At 44.0% G+C, this 22930-nt stretch overlaps 1 protein-coding gene across 8 annotated transcripts in view; it reads left to right on the top strand.

Annotated features, from left to right (window-relative positions):
* LOC125330798 (calcium-activated potassium channel subunit beta-2) overlaps positions 1-14596 on the top strand; it is a 142775-nt gene extending 128179 nt beyond the window's left edge. For 6 of the 8 annotated variants that reach the window (XM_048314439.1, XM_048314436.1, XM_048314437.1 and 3 more), the window contains 3 exons: positions 3937-4107; positions 6562-6757; positions 12431-14596. In XM_048314439.1, the coding sequence (XP_048170396.1) occupies positions 3937-4107; positions 6562-6757; positions 12431-12715 (652 nt within the window). In that variant the 3' untranslated portion in view covers positions 12716-14596. The remainder of the gene's footprint in view (positions 1-3936; positions 4108-6561; positions 6758-12430) is intronic. The other 2 variants (XM_048314440.1, XM_048314434.1) reach the window with 1 other exon arrangement.
* The last annotated feature ends 8334 nt before the right edge of the window (positions 14597-22930 follow it).

Below are 22930 nucleotides of genomic sequence, written 5' to 3'. Positions count from 1 at the left end.
TAGAGGAATCACCTCTGCCTGGGTGGAAGGTATCTCTCAGGCATCTCTTTTTGCAGGATCAGCACCAAAATATCTGTATTTCATTGCCATTTTAGCCATCAACAATTCCCCAGCTGCCACATTTTATGCTTTGAAAAACTAGTCAAGCCCTCATTCTTTCTCAGCTGTCAAAGAGGCTCTGCACAACATTGCAACCACTGGAAACACAAGGCACTGGTTTGGTTTGGTTCAGTTTTGTCCAGCCTGGTGAGGAAGAGGGAAGGAACTGAGTGAGCAAATCTGTTAATATCTATAGGAATCCTTCTACAACTATCACTGAGTCTATTCTGAGAGCTCTAGAGATATTTCCTGTTGCCATAGGTCTACTAGCAAAAACTGATGCAGCCAAACATACCTGTAAAGAAAAATGTAAAGAAGTTGGCTTCTGAGCAGAAAAATCCCTGAGCACAGGGAATTCTGCAGGTAAGATGCAGGAGTAGTATCTGACCATTGCATTCAAGGATTTCTGATATCAGTAAACACCTCACCGTGAGGTAATCTGAGTGACATCTGCATAACCACTGTGATAGTAGAGAAGTGAATGGGAATTCAAAGTCATTCTGAATTATTCAGGCAGGCAGGCAACTCCTGTCTGACGAGCCCCACAACTGCGTGGTGCCAGAGGAGGCAAGGTCTCCCTCTGTGTCACACCATGGTCTGTTTGCCAGGGGAGGGCTTTGAAGGTAGGTAATTTGTGTTTATTTGAAATAAATAACGTAATTGCAGGTGCCTGGTTATCCTAGCTTTCCCGTGAGGACACTTAACACTCTTTACAGAGCTCCTAGTACTGCTCATTTTGGAGCAGGAGATACAGAAGGATCTGCTGACCACATTGCAGAGGGATCCCAGCACTGCTGCTGTGCAGGAATGTGGAGAGGGAAATCTCTGCTCTGTCCCCAGCAGGCACAGTCACGGCTGAGATTTCCTCTCTGGCATCTGAGCCCAGGGAGAGCAGCCAACCCTTATTCTCTGAGCAACTTGGCAAAAAGGACGTGGAAATTTAGCAGGGGAGAACTTCAGTTTGGAAACAACCAAGTGCAAAAAGACCTTTTCTCCTTGGAGGCTTGCTTCCTATTAAATGTCTTTGCACACGGTGGGGAGACCCCGTGTTCTGACAGCTGGGACTTCTTTAAAAACAACCAGCCCCCCTTCAGGTCGTATGAGGAGCTATCCCAGGTAACCACAAGTATTAGACGGAGTCACCCGGACGAGAGAGTCTGGGATGCAGCGATCTGTACTTAAACACAGCACAGAGGCAGCTGACTGTGGCTGTGCAGCTCTGGGATCCAAAATCAGCCAGCTAAGCACGGCATTCTTCCAGCTGACCGAGCAGAGAGAGGCCCCTGAGCTGTGCCAAAAGTTCGCAGGTGCCCAAACCCACCCCGACACGGCTGCACACCCGTGTGCAGGGCACTGCTGCTGCCCCAGCGAGGGAGCTGCTGGGGCTGCCCTGCCACTGGCCAAATACTGGGCACAACATATTTTGTTCCCGAAACCAGGGCTCAAAGGGGCAAAAGTGTGAAGTTTTGTAACAGCAGATGTTCCCAGTATCACACGGAGAGGATTTACACCTCCCCAGTGCAGGCACAAGTGTGAGGAGGAGGAGGAGGGAGGGCTGCTCAGTGCTGTCTCCTGTGCTGTGGCAGGACTGCTGTCATGGGCTGGCATGTGCCACACCACCACCCGCCAGGCAGGGTCACCAGGCTGGCTGACTCGTGGCAGGGATTCAGGGGAAAAAGCCCTCAGTGAGGTGTACCAGGCTATCACTTTGCTGTTGCTCAGGGCTTTGAATAACAAATATTTAGAGAAGAGCAATGGAAGCAGTGCTCCAAGCCTGACCTCTGAGGCAGAGCCTTCTTTAGTTTTATTTCCTATGGTAGGTGAGCTTGGAAGATGCACCTGGCAGGTGGTCACCAGTCACCCTTGCCAGGTAACTCATTTCCACCACACACCCTTCAGTCCACCCTTTTTTTTCCCTCTTATGGCATGTTCCTTGGCTCAAGGCCACATGGGAAGCACTTGTAACCAATCTCAATTAGCTATTTGTTTTTAAATTGTCCATTTGTATCCCTTTTATATCCTATGACATTAGTGAGTGATTGCACTGGGCCTGTTTTATGCCTCCACGTTGACATAAGTTATGATGTGTGATCATTTAATGTGCTGGAACTACATGACAATCTCTGCCTTCCTGTCTGCTTCCATTTGGGAGCAATGCAAATCCTAACAGCAGCAGTTAAATACAGTTTGATAAATAATAATAGAAAAGTAACATTAGATTATTACTCTACATTACTTCTTTGAAGGCAATTGCATCTGCCATCTTACAATATATTTTTTCTCCTGAACAGCAGAGAAAATCTTGACAGGCTGAATTACCATTTCATTTCCAACTAGGAAAACACTGACAAGCTTTAAAGGATGGTTTTGAAGAGAAACCATGGACATCTAAAGATTTAAATTACATAAAAAAACCTCAAGGGTTCTTAGGCACAGGAGACTATTGACTGCAGTACCATCTAAGCAAGATTTTGCTATAAAACCCCACACCATATGTGCTTTTCCTGACTGTGACTCATCATCTAAATAGAAATTCAGTTCCAGTCTCATGGAGTCTATGATTAAACATATTTTTTGCTGTTGCTTCTACTGTGTTTATGTATGATTTTACATCTGTCTTCTCTCTATTTCTTTGTCCTTAATAGTCAATGTAAGTTCTCTGGTTGGTCTGACTCAGTGAATTTTTTTTCCACGGGTGAGTGAAACTTGGTGGCTTCAGCTTAAACGAGTGGTGGGTTTGCTCGAGCCCAAAGTGACGTTGATGTTGCTCACCTGCCATTTTGCAGACAGTGGAAGAGGAACTTCTCCCACGTGTACTACTGTGTCCATGTTATGGTGGTGCCAGGGCTCAGAGGTGTGCGGTTCACATGCTTCGGGTGCTGCCTGGATGATTCAAAAGAACCATAACAGAAAACACAGGAGATTTTGACCAGCCTCAGGTCTGTAAGTACATTTTAAACCCACAAAGTTTGAGTGTGTTTGAAATGTACTCAAATATTTCCTTCTCCACCATTGTGTCCTCATGACCCATTGAATCATCAAAGGCTCGGAGATGAAAGAAGGACTTATGGTTAGAAAATGCAAAGGACTCTCTGCTGAAGGGGGAATGGTTTGTTGTATCTTCCTTTTCTTTTTTTTTTTTCTTTTTTTTTTAATCCCAGAACAAATAGCTCTGGTGGATAATTCTCTGAGAGGGTTTTCACTGTAATGAGTAACTGGGCTTCCAAAAAGCTGTTTTATGAATAAAGTAAATAAGATTTCAATTAAAAAAAAACCACAGAAATCAACTGCAAAATCCCCACAGTGTTTCATGAGCTTTGAGTCACGCTCAGGGCGGAAAATTGCCCAAAACAATAGCCCAAAACAATAGTAGTGAATCAAAAGAGAGCATGGTCCTTTCAGATAATATTAATGATGACTTTCTTCAGGCTATATCCTACATGTGGTAACATAAGACCTGTTACCCTATCCAGCTGCAGAAAAGACTGAACATCTTCTGGTGGCCTAAGATGGCACTGGCAGGTCAAAGGCACCTCTGGAATAGTTCTACTGAGCCAAAGAGGCTGTTCCAAAGAACGATTTACTGAGCTGGCACAAGTGTCTAACTTTTTTATTTGCTGTAAGGGGTTTTTACCTTTTCAGAAATGGCTGTTATTTATTTTAGAGATGAATAAGTTTCCACCAGGTCAGAGTGAATCCGTTGAAAAAGGACACCTGAGGACCTTTAAGCCTTTCTCTCCATGAGATGGGTATGGAGGTGGAACTGCCCACCCTGTAGAGGTTGCATTGATGATTAAATATGAACTTCACATAAGAATGTATTATTTTCAACCTCAGAAATATTTACCAAAAAATCAGGGATCATGACCTACTGGACAAAAGGAAAACAGTCACAGCCCTAAAAGCTGGAGAAGACCGGGCCATACTCCTCGGGCTGGCCATGATGGTGTGCTCTATCATGATGTACTTCCTGCTGGGAATCACGCTGCTACGGTCCTACATGCAAAGGTAATTTCATGGTCGTCCCTGGTCTCACACCCCTGCTCCAGCTGACTTCATGTGGCTTATTCTTTTGACTCTTTTTATTAAAGTTTTATAATTTTTCCTTTGGTCAACATAAGCTTGACCCTGCACTTCCTTGCCCCAATATAAATCAGGCACAGCCACAGTGAAAAGCAATTTGAGTAATACTGGCATAAAGTGAGGGAAGAATTAGATTCCTGTTTGACAAAATCTTGATCCACAGGCTTTAGACTTGGCACAGTTTAACACCAGTATAATATCCATATCAGCTGGCCTGCAGTCTGCTGAACCTTATAAGCTTCTCAGGGGCTGTTGCTGCAAAGCCCAGACTCAGGACAAAAGAGCAAAAAATAATTTTCAGCCTTGAAAAACAGCACACTTCCAAATGAAGGATGGAGAATTAATTTGGGAAAGAAATCAAGCTCTTTATAACATGTAGCTTTCCATGTTGGTTATTAATTTAATTTTAAGAAGTGAAATCCTCATGATAGTAATCTGCTGAAAGTGGAAGACCATCTTTCATCATTCCTGCACTGCACTTAATTTTTCTGAGGCTGTCTCTGTCTTCCTCCTCTGCCACCGAGCAGAGAGTTTGTCTTGTGATTCATTAACAACATTTGTAATCAGTTTTCAAGCATCAGCTGTATTTAAAATCCAGCACAGACTGCAATAAAGCTGTCAGGGGTGGTTTTTTTCTGCCCTGATTTGTGGAGCTAAGAGAATGAAAAATGTGTAACGAGGCATCAAAATATTAGTCTGCCGTGCCCCAAACCACACTAAGGCAGGGGTACATACCTGGCACACTTTGGGTTAAACTCCACAGGCTTCTTCTTTAGGCACATGCAATAAGTGCCTACAGTTAACAGGTATGAGCATCCTCAAATATACTGGTGCACGTGCATGAGAATATTCCCTCTTGACCCTGCAGTGACAAGGAATACAGATGAGGATGAGCTGTACTGATTGGCAGCATCTTATTTGTGTGATAAAGTTATTTGTCCTGTTTTAAATCAAGGCAAAATTTAGATTTTGAAAACTGAGATGAAGACCTGTTAAGTTTCCAAGAGCATTTGCTCTTCCAAATTGCTCTCCCAGCCCTTTCAGCAATATCAGGGTCAATTGCAGAGGCTGCTAAGGTCAAAATTGCTCACGCGGAAAGAGTTGATTTATATTGTAAGATACGTGGAAAAAGAATTGCCAGAAGATATCAAAGCACCTGCAAAGTATCAACTATTCCATCTTCACAAGTCTGTGGTGGGTAGGTGTTACCTTATTACCCCCCTGCATGAATAAAACAGCAGCCAGAAAGGTGAAAGTGAGGAGAAGACAACCCAGGAGTCCTTGCTGTCACTTTTTTTCACACAGCCAGATCTCCTCAGGGGTTCTTCTCTTTCACAGCAATACCCCTTCAACAGACACTGCCTGTGAGGGGAAAAAGATCCTTTCATTCCATTTCCCCCCAGAAAACATAGCATAATTTAATATAAATGTGAAGTGGAATATACAAGCAGAATTACTGCTAAAGCAAAACAGCAATAGAATTAGTCAGAAATCTTTGATATCACTTACTATGTAAAGCCTCTCATCGGTTTTGTGAGGGGCAAGCAGACCCTCATCCCCTTCATCGTAGGGTAGGACAGCCACACTGGGAGCGAGTTGAGGGGCTGAGCACGATTAAAAGGGAACCCTGGGTGAAACCTTCCCCCAGCCCACAAGGGCTTTTTGCCCTTTCCCCAAGGAAAACACAGCTGTAGATTTTTAAATACATGCTCGTGAACATTGCTAGTGCACAGCCAGGCTCCATCGTTCCAGTTTTAGCCTCTGGTGAATTGGAGATAAGACGAAATCCTCCAGAAAAGTTACAACCACTGACTTAACTTACAGAAAACTGAGCGAGCTGCCACTAGGAAAATCTTTCCCATAGGTACGGCTGCATGAGGTACCACTCGTGAGATCCTGTGTCTTCGTGCATGTGAGAATATATACCCTGCTAATTCAAAATTGTGCTCTCAACCTTCTCTTTAAATTGACCTGGACTTTCAGTTAACCATCAAGTCTTGGCTCAGGGTGTCTTGTCATGCACGACTGTGTGTGTCATGCTCTCCCCAGCGCAAGCAGCTCAGTTTTCTTCTCTCTCTGCTTGACATCCTTTCAAATATACCTTCTTCAGGGTCAAAGTTCCAGTTCACTTTTCATTTATACACAGGCATAGGTGAATAGGGTAGTTTTGTGCCCAAAGGCTAAACTTTGGGTACTACAGAATAAAACACTCTCTGTGATGTGTGACATGAGACAGCCCAGGCTTTGCTCAATGCCCTGCAACACGTAGCCTCTCCTTTAAGACGCCCCCAGTATCTCTCTGATGGGAATCCTGAGATGGCTTTAGTGCTTATTTGCCTATTCTTGCCATGCTCTAATTTCTCTTTTTTTCCTGTTTAGTGTCTGGACAGAAGAGACTCAGTGCTCGCTTCTCAATGCATCCATCACAGAAACCTTCAACTGCTCATTTAACTGCGGTCCAGAGTGCTGGAAAATCTCTCAGTACCCCTGCCTGCAGGTGTATGTTAATCTCACCTCTTCTGGCCAGAAGCTTCTACTCTACCACACTGAAGAAACAATGAAAATTAATTCTGAGGTAGGAGCATGAAATAAAATTTGTTCCTAAATGAGTTTCTGGAGGGCTTCTCATCTCATTATATCCATTCCTCACTTTAAATCAATATAAGGCTTCCAGCTCCTGCTTCACTGGTAAATACAGAGCAGAGAAAGCAGAAATCAGTGCACAAACTGAGTTCATGTGTCTGGAGAGGGGCAGCTTTCTGCCTCCATCCATTCCACAGAGGGTGCTGTGCCCCAAGGGCGGGAGCCTCCCTCGTCCTTTGCAAGTGCTTTACAAGAGCAGGGGAGCACAGAGCACTTGTCACGCTGATATTCTCATGGAGCTGTGGACAAGTCACTTCCCACCCAGGCATGGCTCCCCATGACAGTGAACACCCCTAGAAATGTGCAGGGAGCATCCATGTGACAGTGAGAATGGATACTCCTTTCTGCGAGGCCAGGCAAGGTGGCAGGGAGAGACAAGAGTCTATCTCCATCTCTGGTGACAAGCTCTGCACCTGAGCAGCTCCACTGAGGTCAGCTGAGCTGCTGGGGTCCAGGCACAGCACTTACCCTGCAAAGATCCTGAAAGTTTGCTGAGTGACGACTGCCAAGATAAAAGCAGCAGCACAAAAACAAAAGGCCTGGCTTTGGGGAGTGAATAAGCCAAGGAGTCACCCCATCTTTACAGCACAACTTCCCTGATTCCAGACATTGATCTTAAAGAATTATCTTAAGCAAGTCTGAAGAATTCCCCTCTCTGCCTCTGCACGTACACGCTCCAGCGTAACGCCATCCAGGTGGGATGGAGACAGCTCCTGTCTGGAGGCTGTAGCGAGGCAGCAGATGCAGAGAAGGCGCGTCCCCTCCAGGGGCAGTCACAGCTGTGTGGCTGGCGCGGGGCTCTGCATCACTCCCGGCCAGTGCCCGCCCTCGCAGGTGGCTCCGCGCTCCTTCCACAAAGAACCGCAGGATGGGACAGGGAATTGTCCCTCTCCCCACCTTCCTTTTCTCGTGTTGACAGCGCCGGTATCTGTGAGAATACAAGCTGGAGTGAGCAGGCACGCAGTGGAATCATTAGACTTACAGGTGCCAGATCTGCATTAACTGCTTGATTATCCAAGGTCACTGAACCCCAAACTGTGGGCGCTTGGCAAAGCACACCCCGGAACAGCACAGCCCCGTTTCAGGCTGCTGACAACGTAACCTATTGTGTTTCTATTTATGGCAGCCGTTCAGTAGACCAAATTACTTCTGCATATTAAGATGAAGTGATATTAAATTTAGTCAAAGCACAGCATGGTTGCACTAGGCTGCTTATTCTGCTGGATAATTAACTCCCATGACTGAGAGATGGAGTCCTCTGGATGTGAAGTATGAAATGGAGAAGAGTCCCCTCTTTTTCCCCTCTGCTCTGGCATTAGTGCAGGAAGAGGCACTCATTGCGTGTGAAGCCTGAGGCAGGACGGACCCCACTTCCTGCTGGTGCACAAGCAAAATCATGATGTGCACGCCTCAATTTGATTAAAAGAGATCAGATAAATCTCTATGCTCCACTGATTCAAATAAATCAAGAGCTTCAGCATAAATCTCCACATTGTTATTGATAATTTTTGCTTGCTGAAATGGACTTTGAAATTCCCCCAGATGCCACCTCCTCTTAATTTAGTGTAGGCACAGTTAATACTTCTCCAGCCCAAGGTTGTTTTACAGGTTAAGCTCTGCTCTCAGGAGGATTCCTAAGTTTTCCTGACATGCTGCTGGCTATGTGACCTGAATTCAAAAGCAGTTTTGAGTGGAAGTTTGCAACGTCTATAAAATACCTGGCTTCTTGCTCATGGCTTAGATCTGCAGAGTTTCCAAGTTCAAATCAGCACAACCCATCTCATCACTCCAGATATGCTTTCCCTCTTCCCTGGCCAGAGAGCATCCCCATGCAGCAGGAAAGCAGTCCTGAGCAGCACTGCACGGTGATGCTCCAGTTGGGTGCCAGCTGTCTCTCTCCATCCACCTACTCAGATCTGTGTTCTCTGTCTTTCCCCTTGCCAAATAAACAAAATAAAAAACCCTGTGCCTGGCTCACTGAGCTCTGACATGACTGTGAACAACACAGAGCACTGTCCTGACACTCCAAGGCCAACACCAGTGACCTTGAAAAGGTCAGCACCCCTCCACCAAGCTCTCTGCTCTGCTGAGCACCCACACACACACAAAGCAGCACCTGGAGCCCATCTCTCTCCTCTCCCCAGCCAGCACGGACAGAGCAAAATCCTCTTTGATCTTAAATAATGATTTATTCAGGAGAATTGCTGTCTAACCTGGCTGTCGGCTCAGAAGGTGGAGTAAGGAGTAGGTACAATTTATACAGAGATCTACAGCATGCTGCTGCCAGTCTCCGGTGGGAATCAGTGGGAAGCCAGTGGATACCTGTCAAGCTGCTCGAGTCTTTTCAAGAAAAGCACATGAGATTTTTTTCTGGCTTTTCATTGCTCTCACTGTTTGTACTTTATCTCTAGCCTTTAGGACAAGCCCAGCTCCTTGTCAATACTACAGACAAAATGGTTTAAATGCTTCCACAGCTGCACTCTTCTTCCTCAGCTGCCGGAGGCTGTAACAGCCTCTGTGAGAGGTAAATTGGCCATGGAGCCAGGCTGTCACCATGAGGAAGGGCTGTGGTAGTTAAAGCAATTAGAGAGGCCCCATTTTGATCTCATGTTATGTAATTTTGATTCTTTTCATGTCATAGGAGCTACTGCTGATTTATATCAGTTCTCCATTAGTGAGATAACAAGAAGGATTTAATCACCAAAATCACCTGTTACTGCCTGAGACTCTGAGATGATGGGGATTCTCAGGGTTTGCCACTGAAGGCTCAGGTATTTATAGGCCAGGAAGGAGTTTGCTTGGTGCAGGGAGGGGAAGCAGAGGTGTTCACCTGTGGATTCCAGTAGACCCATTTCAGGGCTGGAACTGGAGAATTCCATCTGGAGGAATCAATTCAGGACAACTCAGACACAGAACTCCTCCTTCAACCCTTCTCCAAACCTGTTGCCTTTTCCAAAAGAGATGTAAATTGACATCCTGACCACTTTCTCACAAAGATTGCCACAGCATATCCTAAGTTTCCAGGCTCAGCTTGGACAGCAATCCCAGCCACAGACATATGATAAGAGTTGTGTATTTCACTGGCCAGCCTGAACTGGGGGCTTTTGTGGCAACAGCCTTTTCAGTGTAACATCATTGATTTAGAGGAAACTGCCTCCAGCTCGCCTGGAGAAGTTGCGTGAACTCCATCCTTGGAGATATTCATAACCTGACTGGACAAGTTCCTGAGCACTGAGCAGAGCACTGGGCTGGATGTGTCCAGAGGTAGTTCAGACAGGACATCTACCCAGTCCTTTATATTAGGAAAGTAGAGATAAAAACGTTAATAACAACTTCTATTTGTAGGAGTCTGGTAGATCCTTCTTGTGCTCAGATTGCAAGGAGCATAAGAACCACCTTTCTCATGCTATATCACAGAATCTTCACCTGAGGTAGAGCACCTCACAGCACACACGAGGTAGAGCAGACATTGTTTACTTGCAGATTTCCAAGTGTTGGACAATGCAGAAATGCCATAAAGAGGCATAGATTTAGTTGTCTATATGCACAGGTACAGCATAACAGTTGTGGATATAAAATTCCTTGCCAGGCATTGGAGAAAACTACTGAAAATTAAAGCTATTGAAAACAAAGAAAACATCAATACATCCCATTATTGAGTCTTCCTACTTGTTTGCCAATCACCTATGAAAAACAGCAGAGCCAGCCCTGTGCTATCCCTGGGATCTCACTGGGGAAGCCAAGATGTTGAAGGAGGCCAGGAGCACTCCACAACCACAATTTAATGTCCTTGTCCTAGGGACCTACTCAAAGCCAAGGCCAAGATGTCTCCAGCATCTCAGGAGAACCAGAGTGAGGCAGATAGCACACAGAGTAAAGGGCACACATGCCTTGGAGAGCACCTGGGAGACCACAGCCTGGAGAGAGAGATGGCTTCAGCACAAGGAGTCTGCATGAGAGGCAAAATAAACTTCCCTAGCACAGCTGCACTTCACAGTTTCATGCTCCCAGACCTTCCATCATGGGCAGCCCAACATGGTTGGTGCTCTGTGCCAGCAGGTGTAGGAGAAACGTCTCCAATTCTCCTTCAGCATCAGGTCCCCTTTGAAAACACTAGGACTTGCTGCACTCCTGGGAACTTCTACAGAATTAGACCCCAGGAATCTTTCCTCATTTGGGCTTCTATGTTTTCCATTTTCTGTCAAGGGGAAATTGTATTTTGGCAAAAGTGGCCAAGTTCTTATTTAATCACCTCGTTCAGGATACTTCACGGCAATTCCAGAAATAAAAATGTATAGCACAAAAATGACAAGAAAAAAAACCCCAAACCCCCCAAAAAAACACAACACAAACCCATCTGAACTGGAAATACTGCTGTTATGACAGTGATAACAGATAATTTATTAAGAGAAAATGAGGAATGTTTCACTGAGAAATTTCCCCTGCTTAGTAGATTATGATCTATTAAAGACTCATGGGCACTGGAAAAGGGCTCGTGACTTTGGACATTTAAGACAAATTGGGTCAGGGTACAAGAGAATATCCTATAGGGAGCAGACATGCACCAGCAGGAAGATGGATGAGATATTAATACTCTGATATTTTTCATCTCTAATTTCCAGAGCTCTATGAAATATTCATAATGGCAGTGTGGCCACGCTCCACCATTAATGCTGCAGTCTGCTAACGCCAGACAATCTCTCTGCCATGCTTTAAATCATATTCTGTGTTAATAACTTGCCAATGAATCAATCATATCCTGTTACGAGGTTAATCCTTCAATCATAATTAGGACTAGAGATTTGTTGCAGTGTGTTACTAAAAAAAGTCACAGCACGTCATGAAAAAGAATGGAGGGACATTTACAAAGTATGTACATTAAAACAATAATAATCAAAACCCATGGGTCACATTATTTTAATCAAAACATCTTTTTTTCCTTTACAAAACTCCCTTTCTCATTAAATTATCAGAAAGAAGGAGCTGTTGGACTTATGCTGGGGTCAAAAGCAAAAAACAGCACTAAGAGCCACCCCGGCAACCAGGTTGATCTTCAGCTAGAGACTGAATGAAAGTCAGTAGGAAGACCTAGACTACCTCTTTGTCTCTAACTGAGGCATTACCCCCGTGGGAAAATCTGTATAAAGGTCTCCCCTTATCCCTCTCTGCTCTGAGTGAAATCCTGTGCCCCCTGTGATCACTTTGATCCAAGCCAAGTGAGATCTAAACTACCAGATTCGTATTTACAGAAAGTCAATTACCCATCTAACTGTGAGCATATGTGTGCCACTTAAGATGAAGAGGTACTTCATCAGTTCTATTTTTGCATGTGTAAATTAGCAATAATAATATATTCACCTATCTCACAAGGCACCGTGCAGATTAATGAATTAATGTTTGAACAGCACTTGGAGGTTCTCCAACGGGAAATTCTGTAGATGTGGAAAATATTGGGTTTTGCTGTGATAAATTTATTATTAGTGTAATAGTATTCCACTCTTGTTATGAAAAGCATAATCACCTCGGGGTTTCCCTGCTTGCCACCTGAAAACAGACATTGCAACAGCTTTGGAGACATGTTTTTCTCCCTGTGATTCCTTCCCAGTGTTCGTACATCCCCAAGTGCGGGAAGAATTACGAAGAATCCATGTCACTGGTGAATGTAGTGATGGAAAACTTCAGGAAGTACCAACGCTTCTCCTGCTTCTACGACCCCGAGGGCGTTCAGAAGAACGTGATCCTAACCAAACTGTACAGCTCCAACGTGCTGTTCCACTCCCTGTTCTGGCCCACCTGCATGATGATCGGCGGGGTCGCCATCGTCGCCATGGTGAAGCTGACACAATACCTTTCCCTGCTCTGCGAGAGAATCCAAAGGATCAGCAGATAGGAAAGGAAACTTCTCTGAAATTTAATTACAGTGAAAATACTGTTTTTCTCATTCTTCACCAAAGAACCTTAAGTTTGTAATGTGCAAGTCTGGTATAAGTTCCTTACTATATTCTTCTAAGTAGAGCAATAATGCAAAAGCTGTTCTATATGCAAACATGATGTTATTATTATGCAGATGACTGAAAAAGTTACTGTTTTGTGTTGACTGTCTCTATGATCTTGTTTTATGCTGGGATTAGTACTTTCTTTTCTACACCCAAGATAGGGCTCAGTGTGACCATTGGCCAAGCTTTAGTCAGTTGATGTTTTCTGTGTAAAAGATTCTGGGGAAAATTCACTGCTGGACAAAGGGCAGCCGACCACTTGTGCATCACTGAAGTCTCACATCTGCCTCAGTCCATTCCTTGGATTTGTGGCTTTGGCTTTTAAAATATTGGCTGCAGAGGGGGGTGAAAAAAGCATTGATATGGGGTTTTTTTTATGGTAAAATGGTACAAAAGGGATGTATTTTGAGGTCAGGATAAGTGTACAGTATTTTCAGCCTCAGTAGGACTTGGTGATGCTTTGTGTTTGCTCCCTCAGTTCAGAAGTCAATTGTACCCTATGGTGTTTAAGGTCTTTTGGAAAACACTTTGGAGTTTTATTTTGTGTAGTGCTATGATTTTCCTCTGTTTTTGTCACTTGCAGAAGCTGTAGCCAAAAAGCAAAAAACACCTTTTTCCATTTTGTATTCTAGTCTGAGCCCTATTGATAGAGGTGGGACCAGAACTCCTTATGTAAAGGTTTATTATTCATTTGTCTTGTATTTGCTACCATATCACTGTAAAGAAAAAAATAACACTATCAGCTATTTTTTCATTTTTTACTTCCAACTATTTTAGATTTTTTTACTTGATATATATACAGATATATATATATAAAGAAAAAGCTATATTATATCTAGTTGTGTATTGAAACTTGTTTATGGGGGTTTTTTTCTTTGTTTTTACCCACTGAAAAATGAACAGTACAACTCATGTATTTGTAACCTTCATCCTTGGATAATATCATAACATGGAGGAGCAGCACTGCAGGATCTTATCCAATATTCATGATGGTGTTTCAGTCAAAGGTCTCTGTTGCTATGACATGGGAAATGACAAAAATCTCATACAATTCTATGTCTCTATTAACTGAATTGTTAGATAATCATCATAACACATTTGGAAATCTCTCCTGACCTTATCTCACTATGCAGTGCTGGCTGACATGAATTATGATTTACAAGACCCAGGTGCAATGATTTATTGGAAGAACTGAGAATCTGGCTAAATTGTTGTCCTATCTGTCAAATATTTACCACAGTATACTTGCCAATTTAATTTCATACACACTGTAGTCACAATGTCTGCATAATTTATTTTTATTCCCCTATAGAAAACATTCCTTCTTATGTTTTAAAGACACCTCTCTCAGTTTCTCATGTTGCACCCAGCCTGAAGGACAAACACAAGGCACATCCTGGGAGAAATCCTGTGAACCTATTACCCAGTAGCTCAAAGAAAATACATACAGGCCTACTCAAACCAAGAAAATAACATTTTTCCCTTCAAAAAGACTGAAAACCAAGTATTCTGCCTAGTTCATCTATATATGTAAGTACCTTTCCGCATCATAGCATTAAAAATTTCAAGATGTTACAAAACAAGTCATGCAAGTGTAATGTGAGCTGTAAAAAAAAAAAAAAAATATGAGTTCTCAGCAGTGAAAATAAACCTGCAATCTTGTAATCAGTAGTATAATTTTCCTTAGGTAATTAAATTCCTGGAGGGTGGGGGGATAATGAAGGTTCCAAAAATATGTAATAAAAATATTAAATTAAATCTTCCAGATTTCAATATCTTCTGCCTTCAGATCTGGCTTGTTTCATCAAACTGTTTTCTGTAGCTTCTATTACCAAGAAAAGAGGAGTGCTGGTGGACCAGGGAATTCATAAATGTTCATTTGCAAAAAAGAGGTTTTGGTCAGTATGTTGGAATTGCAGAAGCTGGCACTGGGACACCTGAGAACCTCAGCATCAGTGGGACTGGACTGTGCTGCCGATCACAATTCCCAAATCAGAAATGCTACATGGCCCTGGCAGCACCGAGCTCTGGTGTGGTGGCTTTTCCACACCATCACCAATACTTATGCTGGCCATTTGCACCGTGATTTACGTGCCTTGTGACATTTTTGGTGCCTGTATTTGTGTATTTTCGCTCGGTGACAGGGAAGCTGATTGTTCCTGACATTTACACATCAAACGCTGCTTTCAACGTTTCGTGCCATAAAACATTTCACCAGAGCTCCTGTGGGTGAAACATCTTGCTGCTGTCGTAGGCTATAATCATTTTGTTGACATTAAGAGAGAGATCTGAGGGATAGCAAAACAACTTGAGTAATTGGATGGAGTGAGGTAAAACAATAATTTTGAAGGGAATTATCCATCTGATCCTTGGCACTGTTAACCCCCTACTGAAGTGTTAGCACTGCAAATGGGATTTTTGACAACTCCTGCTGCCCGAAAGAGAGATGGTGTTTCAGCAGGGATGTTAGTCTGTGCTATTTCTTCCTCTACTCTATTTTAATATCATGTTTTCCCCTGCAAAAGGCATTGATGTTCCTATAGGCAGCTCAAATGAATGAGAAAAATATCTAATGCAATTCAGGAGCCAGGCAAACCTACCCTGTTTCTAACACTGGTTCTGACTCTTCTCAGCACAAACATTTCAACTCTTGATGTCCCAGCTGGGCATTTGGGATAGCAGCAGGGAAAAACCTGTCCTGGAAAACCCTGGAAGGGAAAGGTGCAATACAAAAAAGGTTGTGCAGTATACCCAGGCATCAGAAGCCTATGACAAGCACCCTTGTGTGCTTTAAAGCATTTGTAAGTATTTCAGGTATCAAATTCACATGGCCTTTTAGTAGTTGTTATTTTCTTAATTAGATTGTATATGTCAAGCCTTATTTCTATTCTGGAACATCTAAATCTGAAGCTGAAGTGTGAACATCCTTGCTGTAATACTTTGAAATTTGGCACCTTGCAGCAGATTTACTAAATGTCACCAGCTAGGACAACAGAGAGTTTATTTTGATTTAGTTTTCCTCATTGAGGAGATATCAATTTATCTCACAAAATGTACCCAGTGGAAGAATACCTATCTCCAGGGTGAGCTTGGGTGAATGCAGCAAGGAGAGAGGGTTCACAAGAGCCTGCAGATCTCAAGGAGACACAAAGGCAGTGACTTCCCACCTCAAGGAAAATAGGGAATAAAGTCCCACCTTGTAGCCTCCTTTTTTTTTTCCTTTGTACAGAGGATGGGAGTGAACTTGGGTAATTAATTTTTAAATTCTGCTTGAAAAATAGGGTTGGGGTAAGGGTTGGGGTCAGGGTTAGGGTTAGGTTTTGGGTTAGGGTTACTGATAGTAAGGGGTAGGGTTAGGTTTTGGGTTAGGGTTAGGGTTACTGTTTGCTCAATGGAAGAAGTAGCTGGGAAGGAACTGGCTGGTATTTGTCTGTTCTGTGACGATTCCTGCTCTCATTTGACTGTAAAACTTTTGACCTTACAGCAGTACAGCCTCTATTGTGAATGGCATTGTCAATTACAATCACCTTAGAAATCGTTCAGCTAATTTCCCTTCTCATACAGTCATGCCATTATGAAATTTGCTCCAGGCATTCATGGGGGTTATCCAATATCTTTGCAGCAACACAATTTTTCCACAGACTCTGAGCATCTTCTCTCCATTATCCACTGTACTGTTCATCATCCATCAAATATTTGGGAAAAAACCCTCACTTTTCTGCTCCACTGAACACTTGTCCCTTCCCAGCACTCAATTTTCAGAGGAAAACAACGCACAGTTTGTGGAGTTCCCAAACATCTCACAACTGAATGCAAACTTTGCCAAATTGATTTTTTTTGTACAGGATAGAGTGAAAAGCGAGGGTAAATATCAATTAATTTGTTTCAGTGTTTTGAAAACAAGATGTTTCCAGTTTTCAGTTTGAATTAAAGAACCTTTTTGAAATCTAGGGCTGAGGGAAACTTTTTGCATAGGAAATCTCAAAAAAATAAACATAAGAGTTACTCTGATGTGAAACAAAATGATCAGCAATTGATCAGTTCACTGAATATTTTGAGGTCAGGGGTTTTTTTATGAGGTTGACCAGCAAGGGTCTTTCATTTTTATCTCCCACCAGTGAAGTGCAGGATCCATCACAAGGATGCAACCAGCAGCAGCCCCAGCCAGAGTCCAGCCAGGCTCATGTGGGTGATGGTCATCTCAGGGATCACTAGGATGAGTAAGGCAGAGCACAGCACTTCCTCAAAGAGTGTAACAGCTCCTGAATTGAGCTGTTTGTGTGGGGACACCGTGTTTAAAGTTAAACCAAGCCCCCTTAATTTTTTTCTCTTTTAAACACAAAATGGTGAGGCCATGTGATTCAATTATTTGAGCTGTTATAAATTAGGGAGGACCCTACATGCAGAGGCCCTGGGTAGTGGATTCCATGCCCTGTTAGCCCCAGGAGTGCAGCCAGCACAGCATTGGGCACATTATGGGTTGGCTCTCCCAAGCTCTGTCCTCTCCTGTGTTTGATAAATCCCAGTGAACCAGGAGAGGTGGGTGCTGCTGCCTTTGGCCATCTGCTGGTCCCCCAACAAGCCACTTTCTGTCCCTAATCTGCAGCTGCTAAATGTAAAACAAACTTCATTTCACACAAAGGGCTTCTCCATCCTTCAGATATGATAAAAAAAAAAAGATCAGCAGTGCTGCCTGGTGAATTTGCACCAGGATTTTTTAAATAAACCAAATTTCTCCAAGCACTGAAAAAAATGTGTTAACATTAGCAGAGTCCTCCACACAGCCTGTCTACTTTTTCTAGTTCTCCATTTTCATAGAAAGAGCTGGTAGGTGAGTATTTATTTTTAACTGAACTGCATTTGTTTAGGTAAGAATTTAGTGTATTTCATTTCTTGGTGATTCTATTGTAATATAGATGGTACGAGATGCTCATTCTAAAGTGCTCTGCAAGCTCTATTGAAACATGGCCATTTCCAGGCAGAAGCTCAGCAAATGACTCATAAAACATGGGCAGAGATGGGGGACCAGCTCTTATTAAACATACAGAAAAAGTTTGTTTAAATTGGAAGTTCAAGAAAAGCGGATGAAAGTTAGAAGCATCTCCAGAGGCAATCAGGCAGGTCAGATTTAGGGAACCATATAAATATATGTTCATCCCCTTCAGTATAGCACAGCAGGATCAGGCACTGCTATAGGTTGCAAAAAAAAAAAAAAGTACAGCTTTTTCGTCCAGGAGTGTGCTCCATTCTCAGTACATTTCAGGGAAAAATGTTAGAAAACTCCTGAAACACTGTATTTGACATTCAGTACACCCAAAAACTAGCTTCCTTTTAAAAGATACCATTTCTACTATGCCATTTTTTTCAAAACTTGGAAAAAATGCAAAAGCGAAATCTGAACCTCAAGTGATCTACCACTATCCCACCTAACTCTTTGTATCAACCCAACTTGATTTTTTTTCAGGTTTTTCAGTCTGCAGAAGATTTTGAAGATTTTCTTCCCATTCACAGCTAAATAAAATATTGTGGAATTGAAAACGTTTCCCACTCAGCTCAGGCTAAAATCTCGAACCCTCCTAGGATAGGTTTTCTAATATATCCTGTGGAAGGTGTCTTCTCCCATGATGGGGGGTGGAAATAAATGATCTGTAAGGTCCCTTCCAAGGCAAACCGTTCTGTGATTCCACTGTGTGGAAATGTGTATGAGGACAGTGGGAGGTTTCATCTTCTCCTCCTAAAGTCTCCACCTTGGCAATTCCTTTGCATAACTGCAGGTACCGTTCTGTATTCTGTTACCAAGCACTTTTTAACACCCAGCCACCTGCACAGTTTACTCCAGACCACAAGCAAAGGTTCTGTTGTTCCAGAGGCTGCTGAGCAGCTCAATCCCCAAAATCCAGTGGGCAAAAACGAAGAGCACCTTGAAACCCTTCCATGGGGAAGGCACTTATGATTTCAATCACGGTGCACTTAAGCTCCGTTATATTCATCAGAAATTAAATAGGAAGCAGAGTCTGATGACTAAGCAGCAACACCTTAATCACACCCCTTAGAAGCAAGAGTTCAAAGCCATTAATACAGCAAGACAGCTGAACAATGCAACGGGAGGTTGCAAACACTTCAGAGGCTGCAAAACCCGACACCGAGGGAGTCCAGGTGTAATTAGTTGCCACTTCCTCAGCACCACTTCACCATGTGCTCAAAGGCAGTGGGAAGGCAAGTCTGTACCAGCAGCAGCTCGTTTTCCATCACTGGCAGCTCCCTTTCCTCACCAGCACATGCTGGCTCCCAACTCTGCACAAAGGTTTCTGGGTCTCAGCCTCCAAATACGAGACAAGAGCTCCCACCCAGGAGCAAAACAGAGGCCAAGAAATCTGTCCCAGAGCAGGTTCTTTCATAGCATGTAAAGTGCCACTAGTCCAAGGTTTCTATTAAACAGCCACTAGGAAGGAGTGGGAAAGACAAACAGCAAACATGAGTAAATGAGATATTCTGCTTTACTCGGAAGAAATGAGGATTTTCTGCTCACATGCAGGGGTTTCCCAGGGCAGGAGACACTCGAGGGGCTCATTCTCTGTGGGCAGAAACATCATGTTTGGATATAGCATCCAGGTTTTCATTTCTTTTCATTTTCATGTGGGCACAACACACAGCTCTTCACAAATCTCTGCTTCCCAAGGAGTAGCTGCTTACTAGGCCCACTGAAGTGCGCTAAAAAATTTGAGTATTCAGTATCAAAATAGATTTATTCAAAAGCCATCTGGACAGAATCCTGGGTAATGTGCTGTAGGGAAGCCTGCTGTAGCAGGGGGTTTGCACATCCCAACACCTGGTAGGCAAGTGCCCTGAGTACATGTCTTGTCAAAGGAACAGGAGTCAAATCAGGAGCTGTGATGGACTTGGCTGTGAGTGGAGAATTTGGTTAACCTCATTTAAAAATCTGATTTTCTGCTACTACTCCATCACACTCCATTTTTCACTCTTTTAACTCAAAGCATCCAGTGAAAGACACAGAAGCAGAGCTGGCAGAGCTATCCAGGAGGCTCTCCCCTGTTAAAGAGCACCAAAATCAGAACTGGCATTAGAGGGAATTCAGATCCTCTGCTGTCAAAACCAGGAGGCTTTACCTGATAACTCCAACCAGAAGGTTAATCCTGAGACAGAAGCCAGGAGAGAGGGACTGCAACCCACATCAGAGAGGGGCACAGGGGAGACCAGGCAGCTTCAAGTGTCCCTGTCCCAACCGCACAGGGTGCCTGGTCCTGAGCACCCACAGCTCTGTGGACGTGGTCTGGGCACAGGAGTTTGGGAGGCACTCACTGCTCCTTGTTTTCCAGTGTCCTGCCATTAGTGATGCCTTAGGTTTTAACTTTCATATTTTTCAAATACTGTACTGCCTAGTGTGCAACTCTGAGGTTTCTTGTAGCCTGTTCACTTCAGCTCTCTTGTGCCAGGCAGACATAACAAAGCCTCTCCAAGGACCGTCCTAGGCCCAAAATGTAAACCAAAGCCTCTAAAGGGGGGGAGGGGGCACGCTTGGCAAAACTACATAATTAACTGAAGTTTTAATTGGAGAATTAGCCCTGATATGCAAATGAACCAAACTTATAAAAGTGTGGAGAACTCGTGACCTGTCGTCCATCTTGGGGTCCATTTTGAGAGTAACCTCTGGCTCCACAGGGTGTACCTGTGAAAGCCCTTCAAATAAATACCTCCCTTTATTCCCTTATTCTTGTCTACTCTGTGTTTTGAGGTGGTCTCTCAAGGCATCATTAGCTCTGTGCCACTCAGCAGTCACCTTAAGAAGAGAAGACCTCTGCAGTCCCAGATTTCTACTGCTGTCCCTGGCAGTCCTTCATCTTGAGCCAATGACACTCTGGCTGCAAATTACAAATTAATGATCTAGAAAATCGGTTGTTCTCTCATACCTTTCCAGAGTCCTCTCCCAACCCTTCTGGCCTCCCTCCAGGTGAGATCCTGGCCATGCAGATCAACACATGCAGGAAAGCAGGAGAAGTAAAGCCAAAATTCCATCTACTTCCCATCATCAGAGCCGTGGAAACTGGATCAGCACTAACCCACGTTCAGATGCCTGGGCAAGGAGACTTTGGTGTCAGCAGCCCTTTGAGTCTGGTGCTGACCATCACCACCAGCAGTTTGTTATGGACCTATCACCACAAATGAGCCAAGGTCCCTAAAGGGAACAGTGAGGAAGGAGCATCCAGGGCCCTTGTATGCAATGGTTGGTCAAGGACACTTCTACTGAGCTGACCCACATCCCCAGCTCCCAAACCCTGCTGCCTCATGCCTGAGATAACCCTCAAACCTTTCACACCTCACACTAGGAGCAGGACAGGAGGTGGCAGTCCACTCAGGACATGCCACCATTCTCATGGAACTGAGTAAGTCCCAAAGGTCACTTCATTTCTTCAACATCTGTGCTGCAGATACTTTGGTGATGATCTTCAACCTTCAAGGTGCCCCTTCAAAGTTCACAAGGCATCCTGCCTGCTGCAGAGACTGTGTGTGCAGATCCAGGGGTGGGCTTGTCCTCTTCTCCACTTTGTGGCTGGGAAATGCACATCTTTGTCCTTCCCTCGAGTCGCTTCGCTGCTCAATACTAGCCTGACAATTACTTCCAGCCTCGGATAAAAATCTCCTGCCCTGATGCTGTTAAATTATGTAGAACAAGATTATAATTACATCCTAAAAAAAACCCATAAACTCTATACTTAAAAGAACATTATTCAGGTTGCAAAAACAGGCACTCCAAAGTTACAAAATGCCAGAAATAGAGCTGCCTGAATAGCTTCCATGGTGCACCACTTGTATATATGCAGGATGATACAGGCTCTAACTCTACAGGGATATATCATTTTCCACAGGACCCCTGGCCCTGCCCTAGTGAGTGACCTTTAGGCAGGGTCACAGCCATAGCACCATATAGGCAGAGCAAGAGTGGAAGAGGGAGACATGCCTGATGTCCTACAGAGGACAACACTGCTGAGGTGTCTGTGAGGGTGGGCAGGGTTAAGTTGAGGGGGGCTGATGGAGAGCCCTCCTTTCCCCAAAATACTGTGGATCCTTTTCCTGCTCAAGATTCAGTGAAACTGCCAAGCTGGCACAGAGCAAATACTGGGCTCTGTCCTGAGCAGGGCTCAGCTCAAGATCACCTTCCTGCTGAAAACAACTTGAAGCAAATGCTTTGACAGCTCCAAACTGATCATCTTCAGATATTTTTGACCCGTGAGAAGCAGGGCCAGTTTACTATTAGTTTTTGAACTCCTTTGTGTCAAAACTCCAGCAAAGTGCTGCTGCACAGAAGCCTCCATTAGCTCTCCTGGCATGCCCTGGCAGCAGGGTTCAATTTACCCTTTGCTCTGGATGGCTGCTGCCAGCTAAGTGCCCTGTCACCAAATCTACCCACCCCACCCCACAGCCAAAGAGGTCCACGGCGAGAGGCTGCTCTCCTCCACCAGCCCTGCTCCTGGAGCCCACAAATGCTACCTCACCTCTCCCCAGAAAGACCTTTTGACTTGTTTCAAGGCTGAGCAGATAGACCAGAATCAGACAGGCAAATAGGGGGTTTCAAGGAAGGCCTGTTTCTGTCTATTCCTCAAATGAAATGAAAATCCATTGACACAGAGACTCTGTAGCCACCAAAACCCAGGTTCCTCCAGTTCATCCTGGCCTCCCCATATGCCAGGCCAAAGGTCAGGGTGTTTGTGCACTCAGTAAAGTTGAAACTGGTCAAAGCCAGCAATCAGTGCCACAGACAGACCAAATCCTGTTCCTCTCACAATGGGTTCTTCCCTGACAAGACCCACAATAAGCCAAGAGGGTCCGCCTGCATTTACCAGCAGTTGCCAACCAGCAGCAGCCCTGGTGCACATGACCATGTTCCAGCAAAATGTGGTGAAAGATGGTAAGACAAAGCAACAATCAGGAAAGAATTAAGCCAAACTAATTGTCTTACCTGGGTTGTTTCAAATATTTTTTTGCATGGTGACTACAGCATCATCATGGAACTGACTTTCTCAATGGTCCTTGTTTTCAGTGACTTCATGCTTGGGTTTTTTAACATTTGTTTTGAATCTGGCAAAGTTCCT

The sequence above is a fragment of the Corvus hawaiiensis genome, chromosome 10, assembly GCF_020740725.1.
Source record: "Corvus hawaiiensis isolate bCorHaw1 chromosome 10, bCorHaw1.pri.cur, whole genome shotgun sequence".
Lineage (NCBI taxonomy): Eukaryota > Metazoa > Chordata > Aves > Passeriformes > Corvidae > Corvus > Corvus hawaiiensis.
Note: the sequence above shows the minus strand (reverse complement) of the source record. Positions and strands in the feature narration are given on the sequence as shown.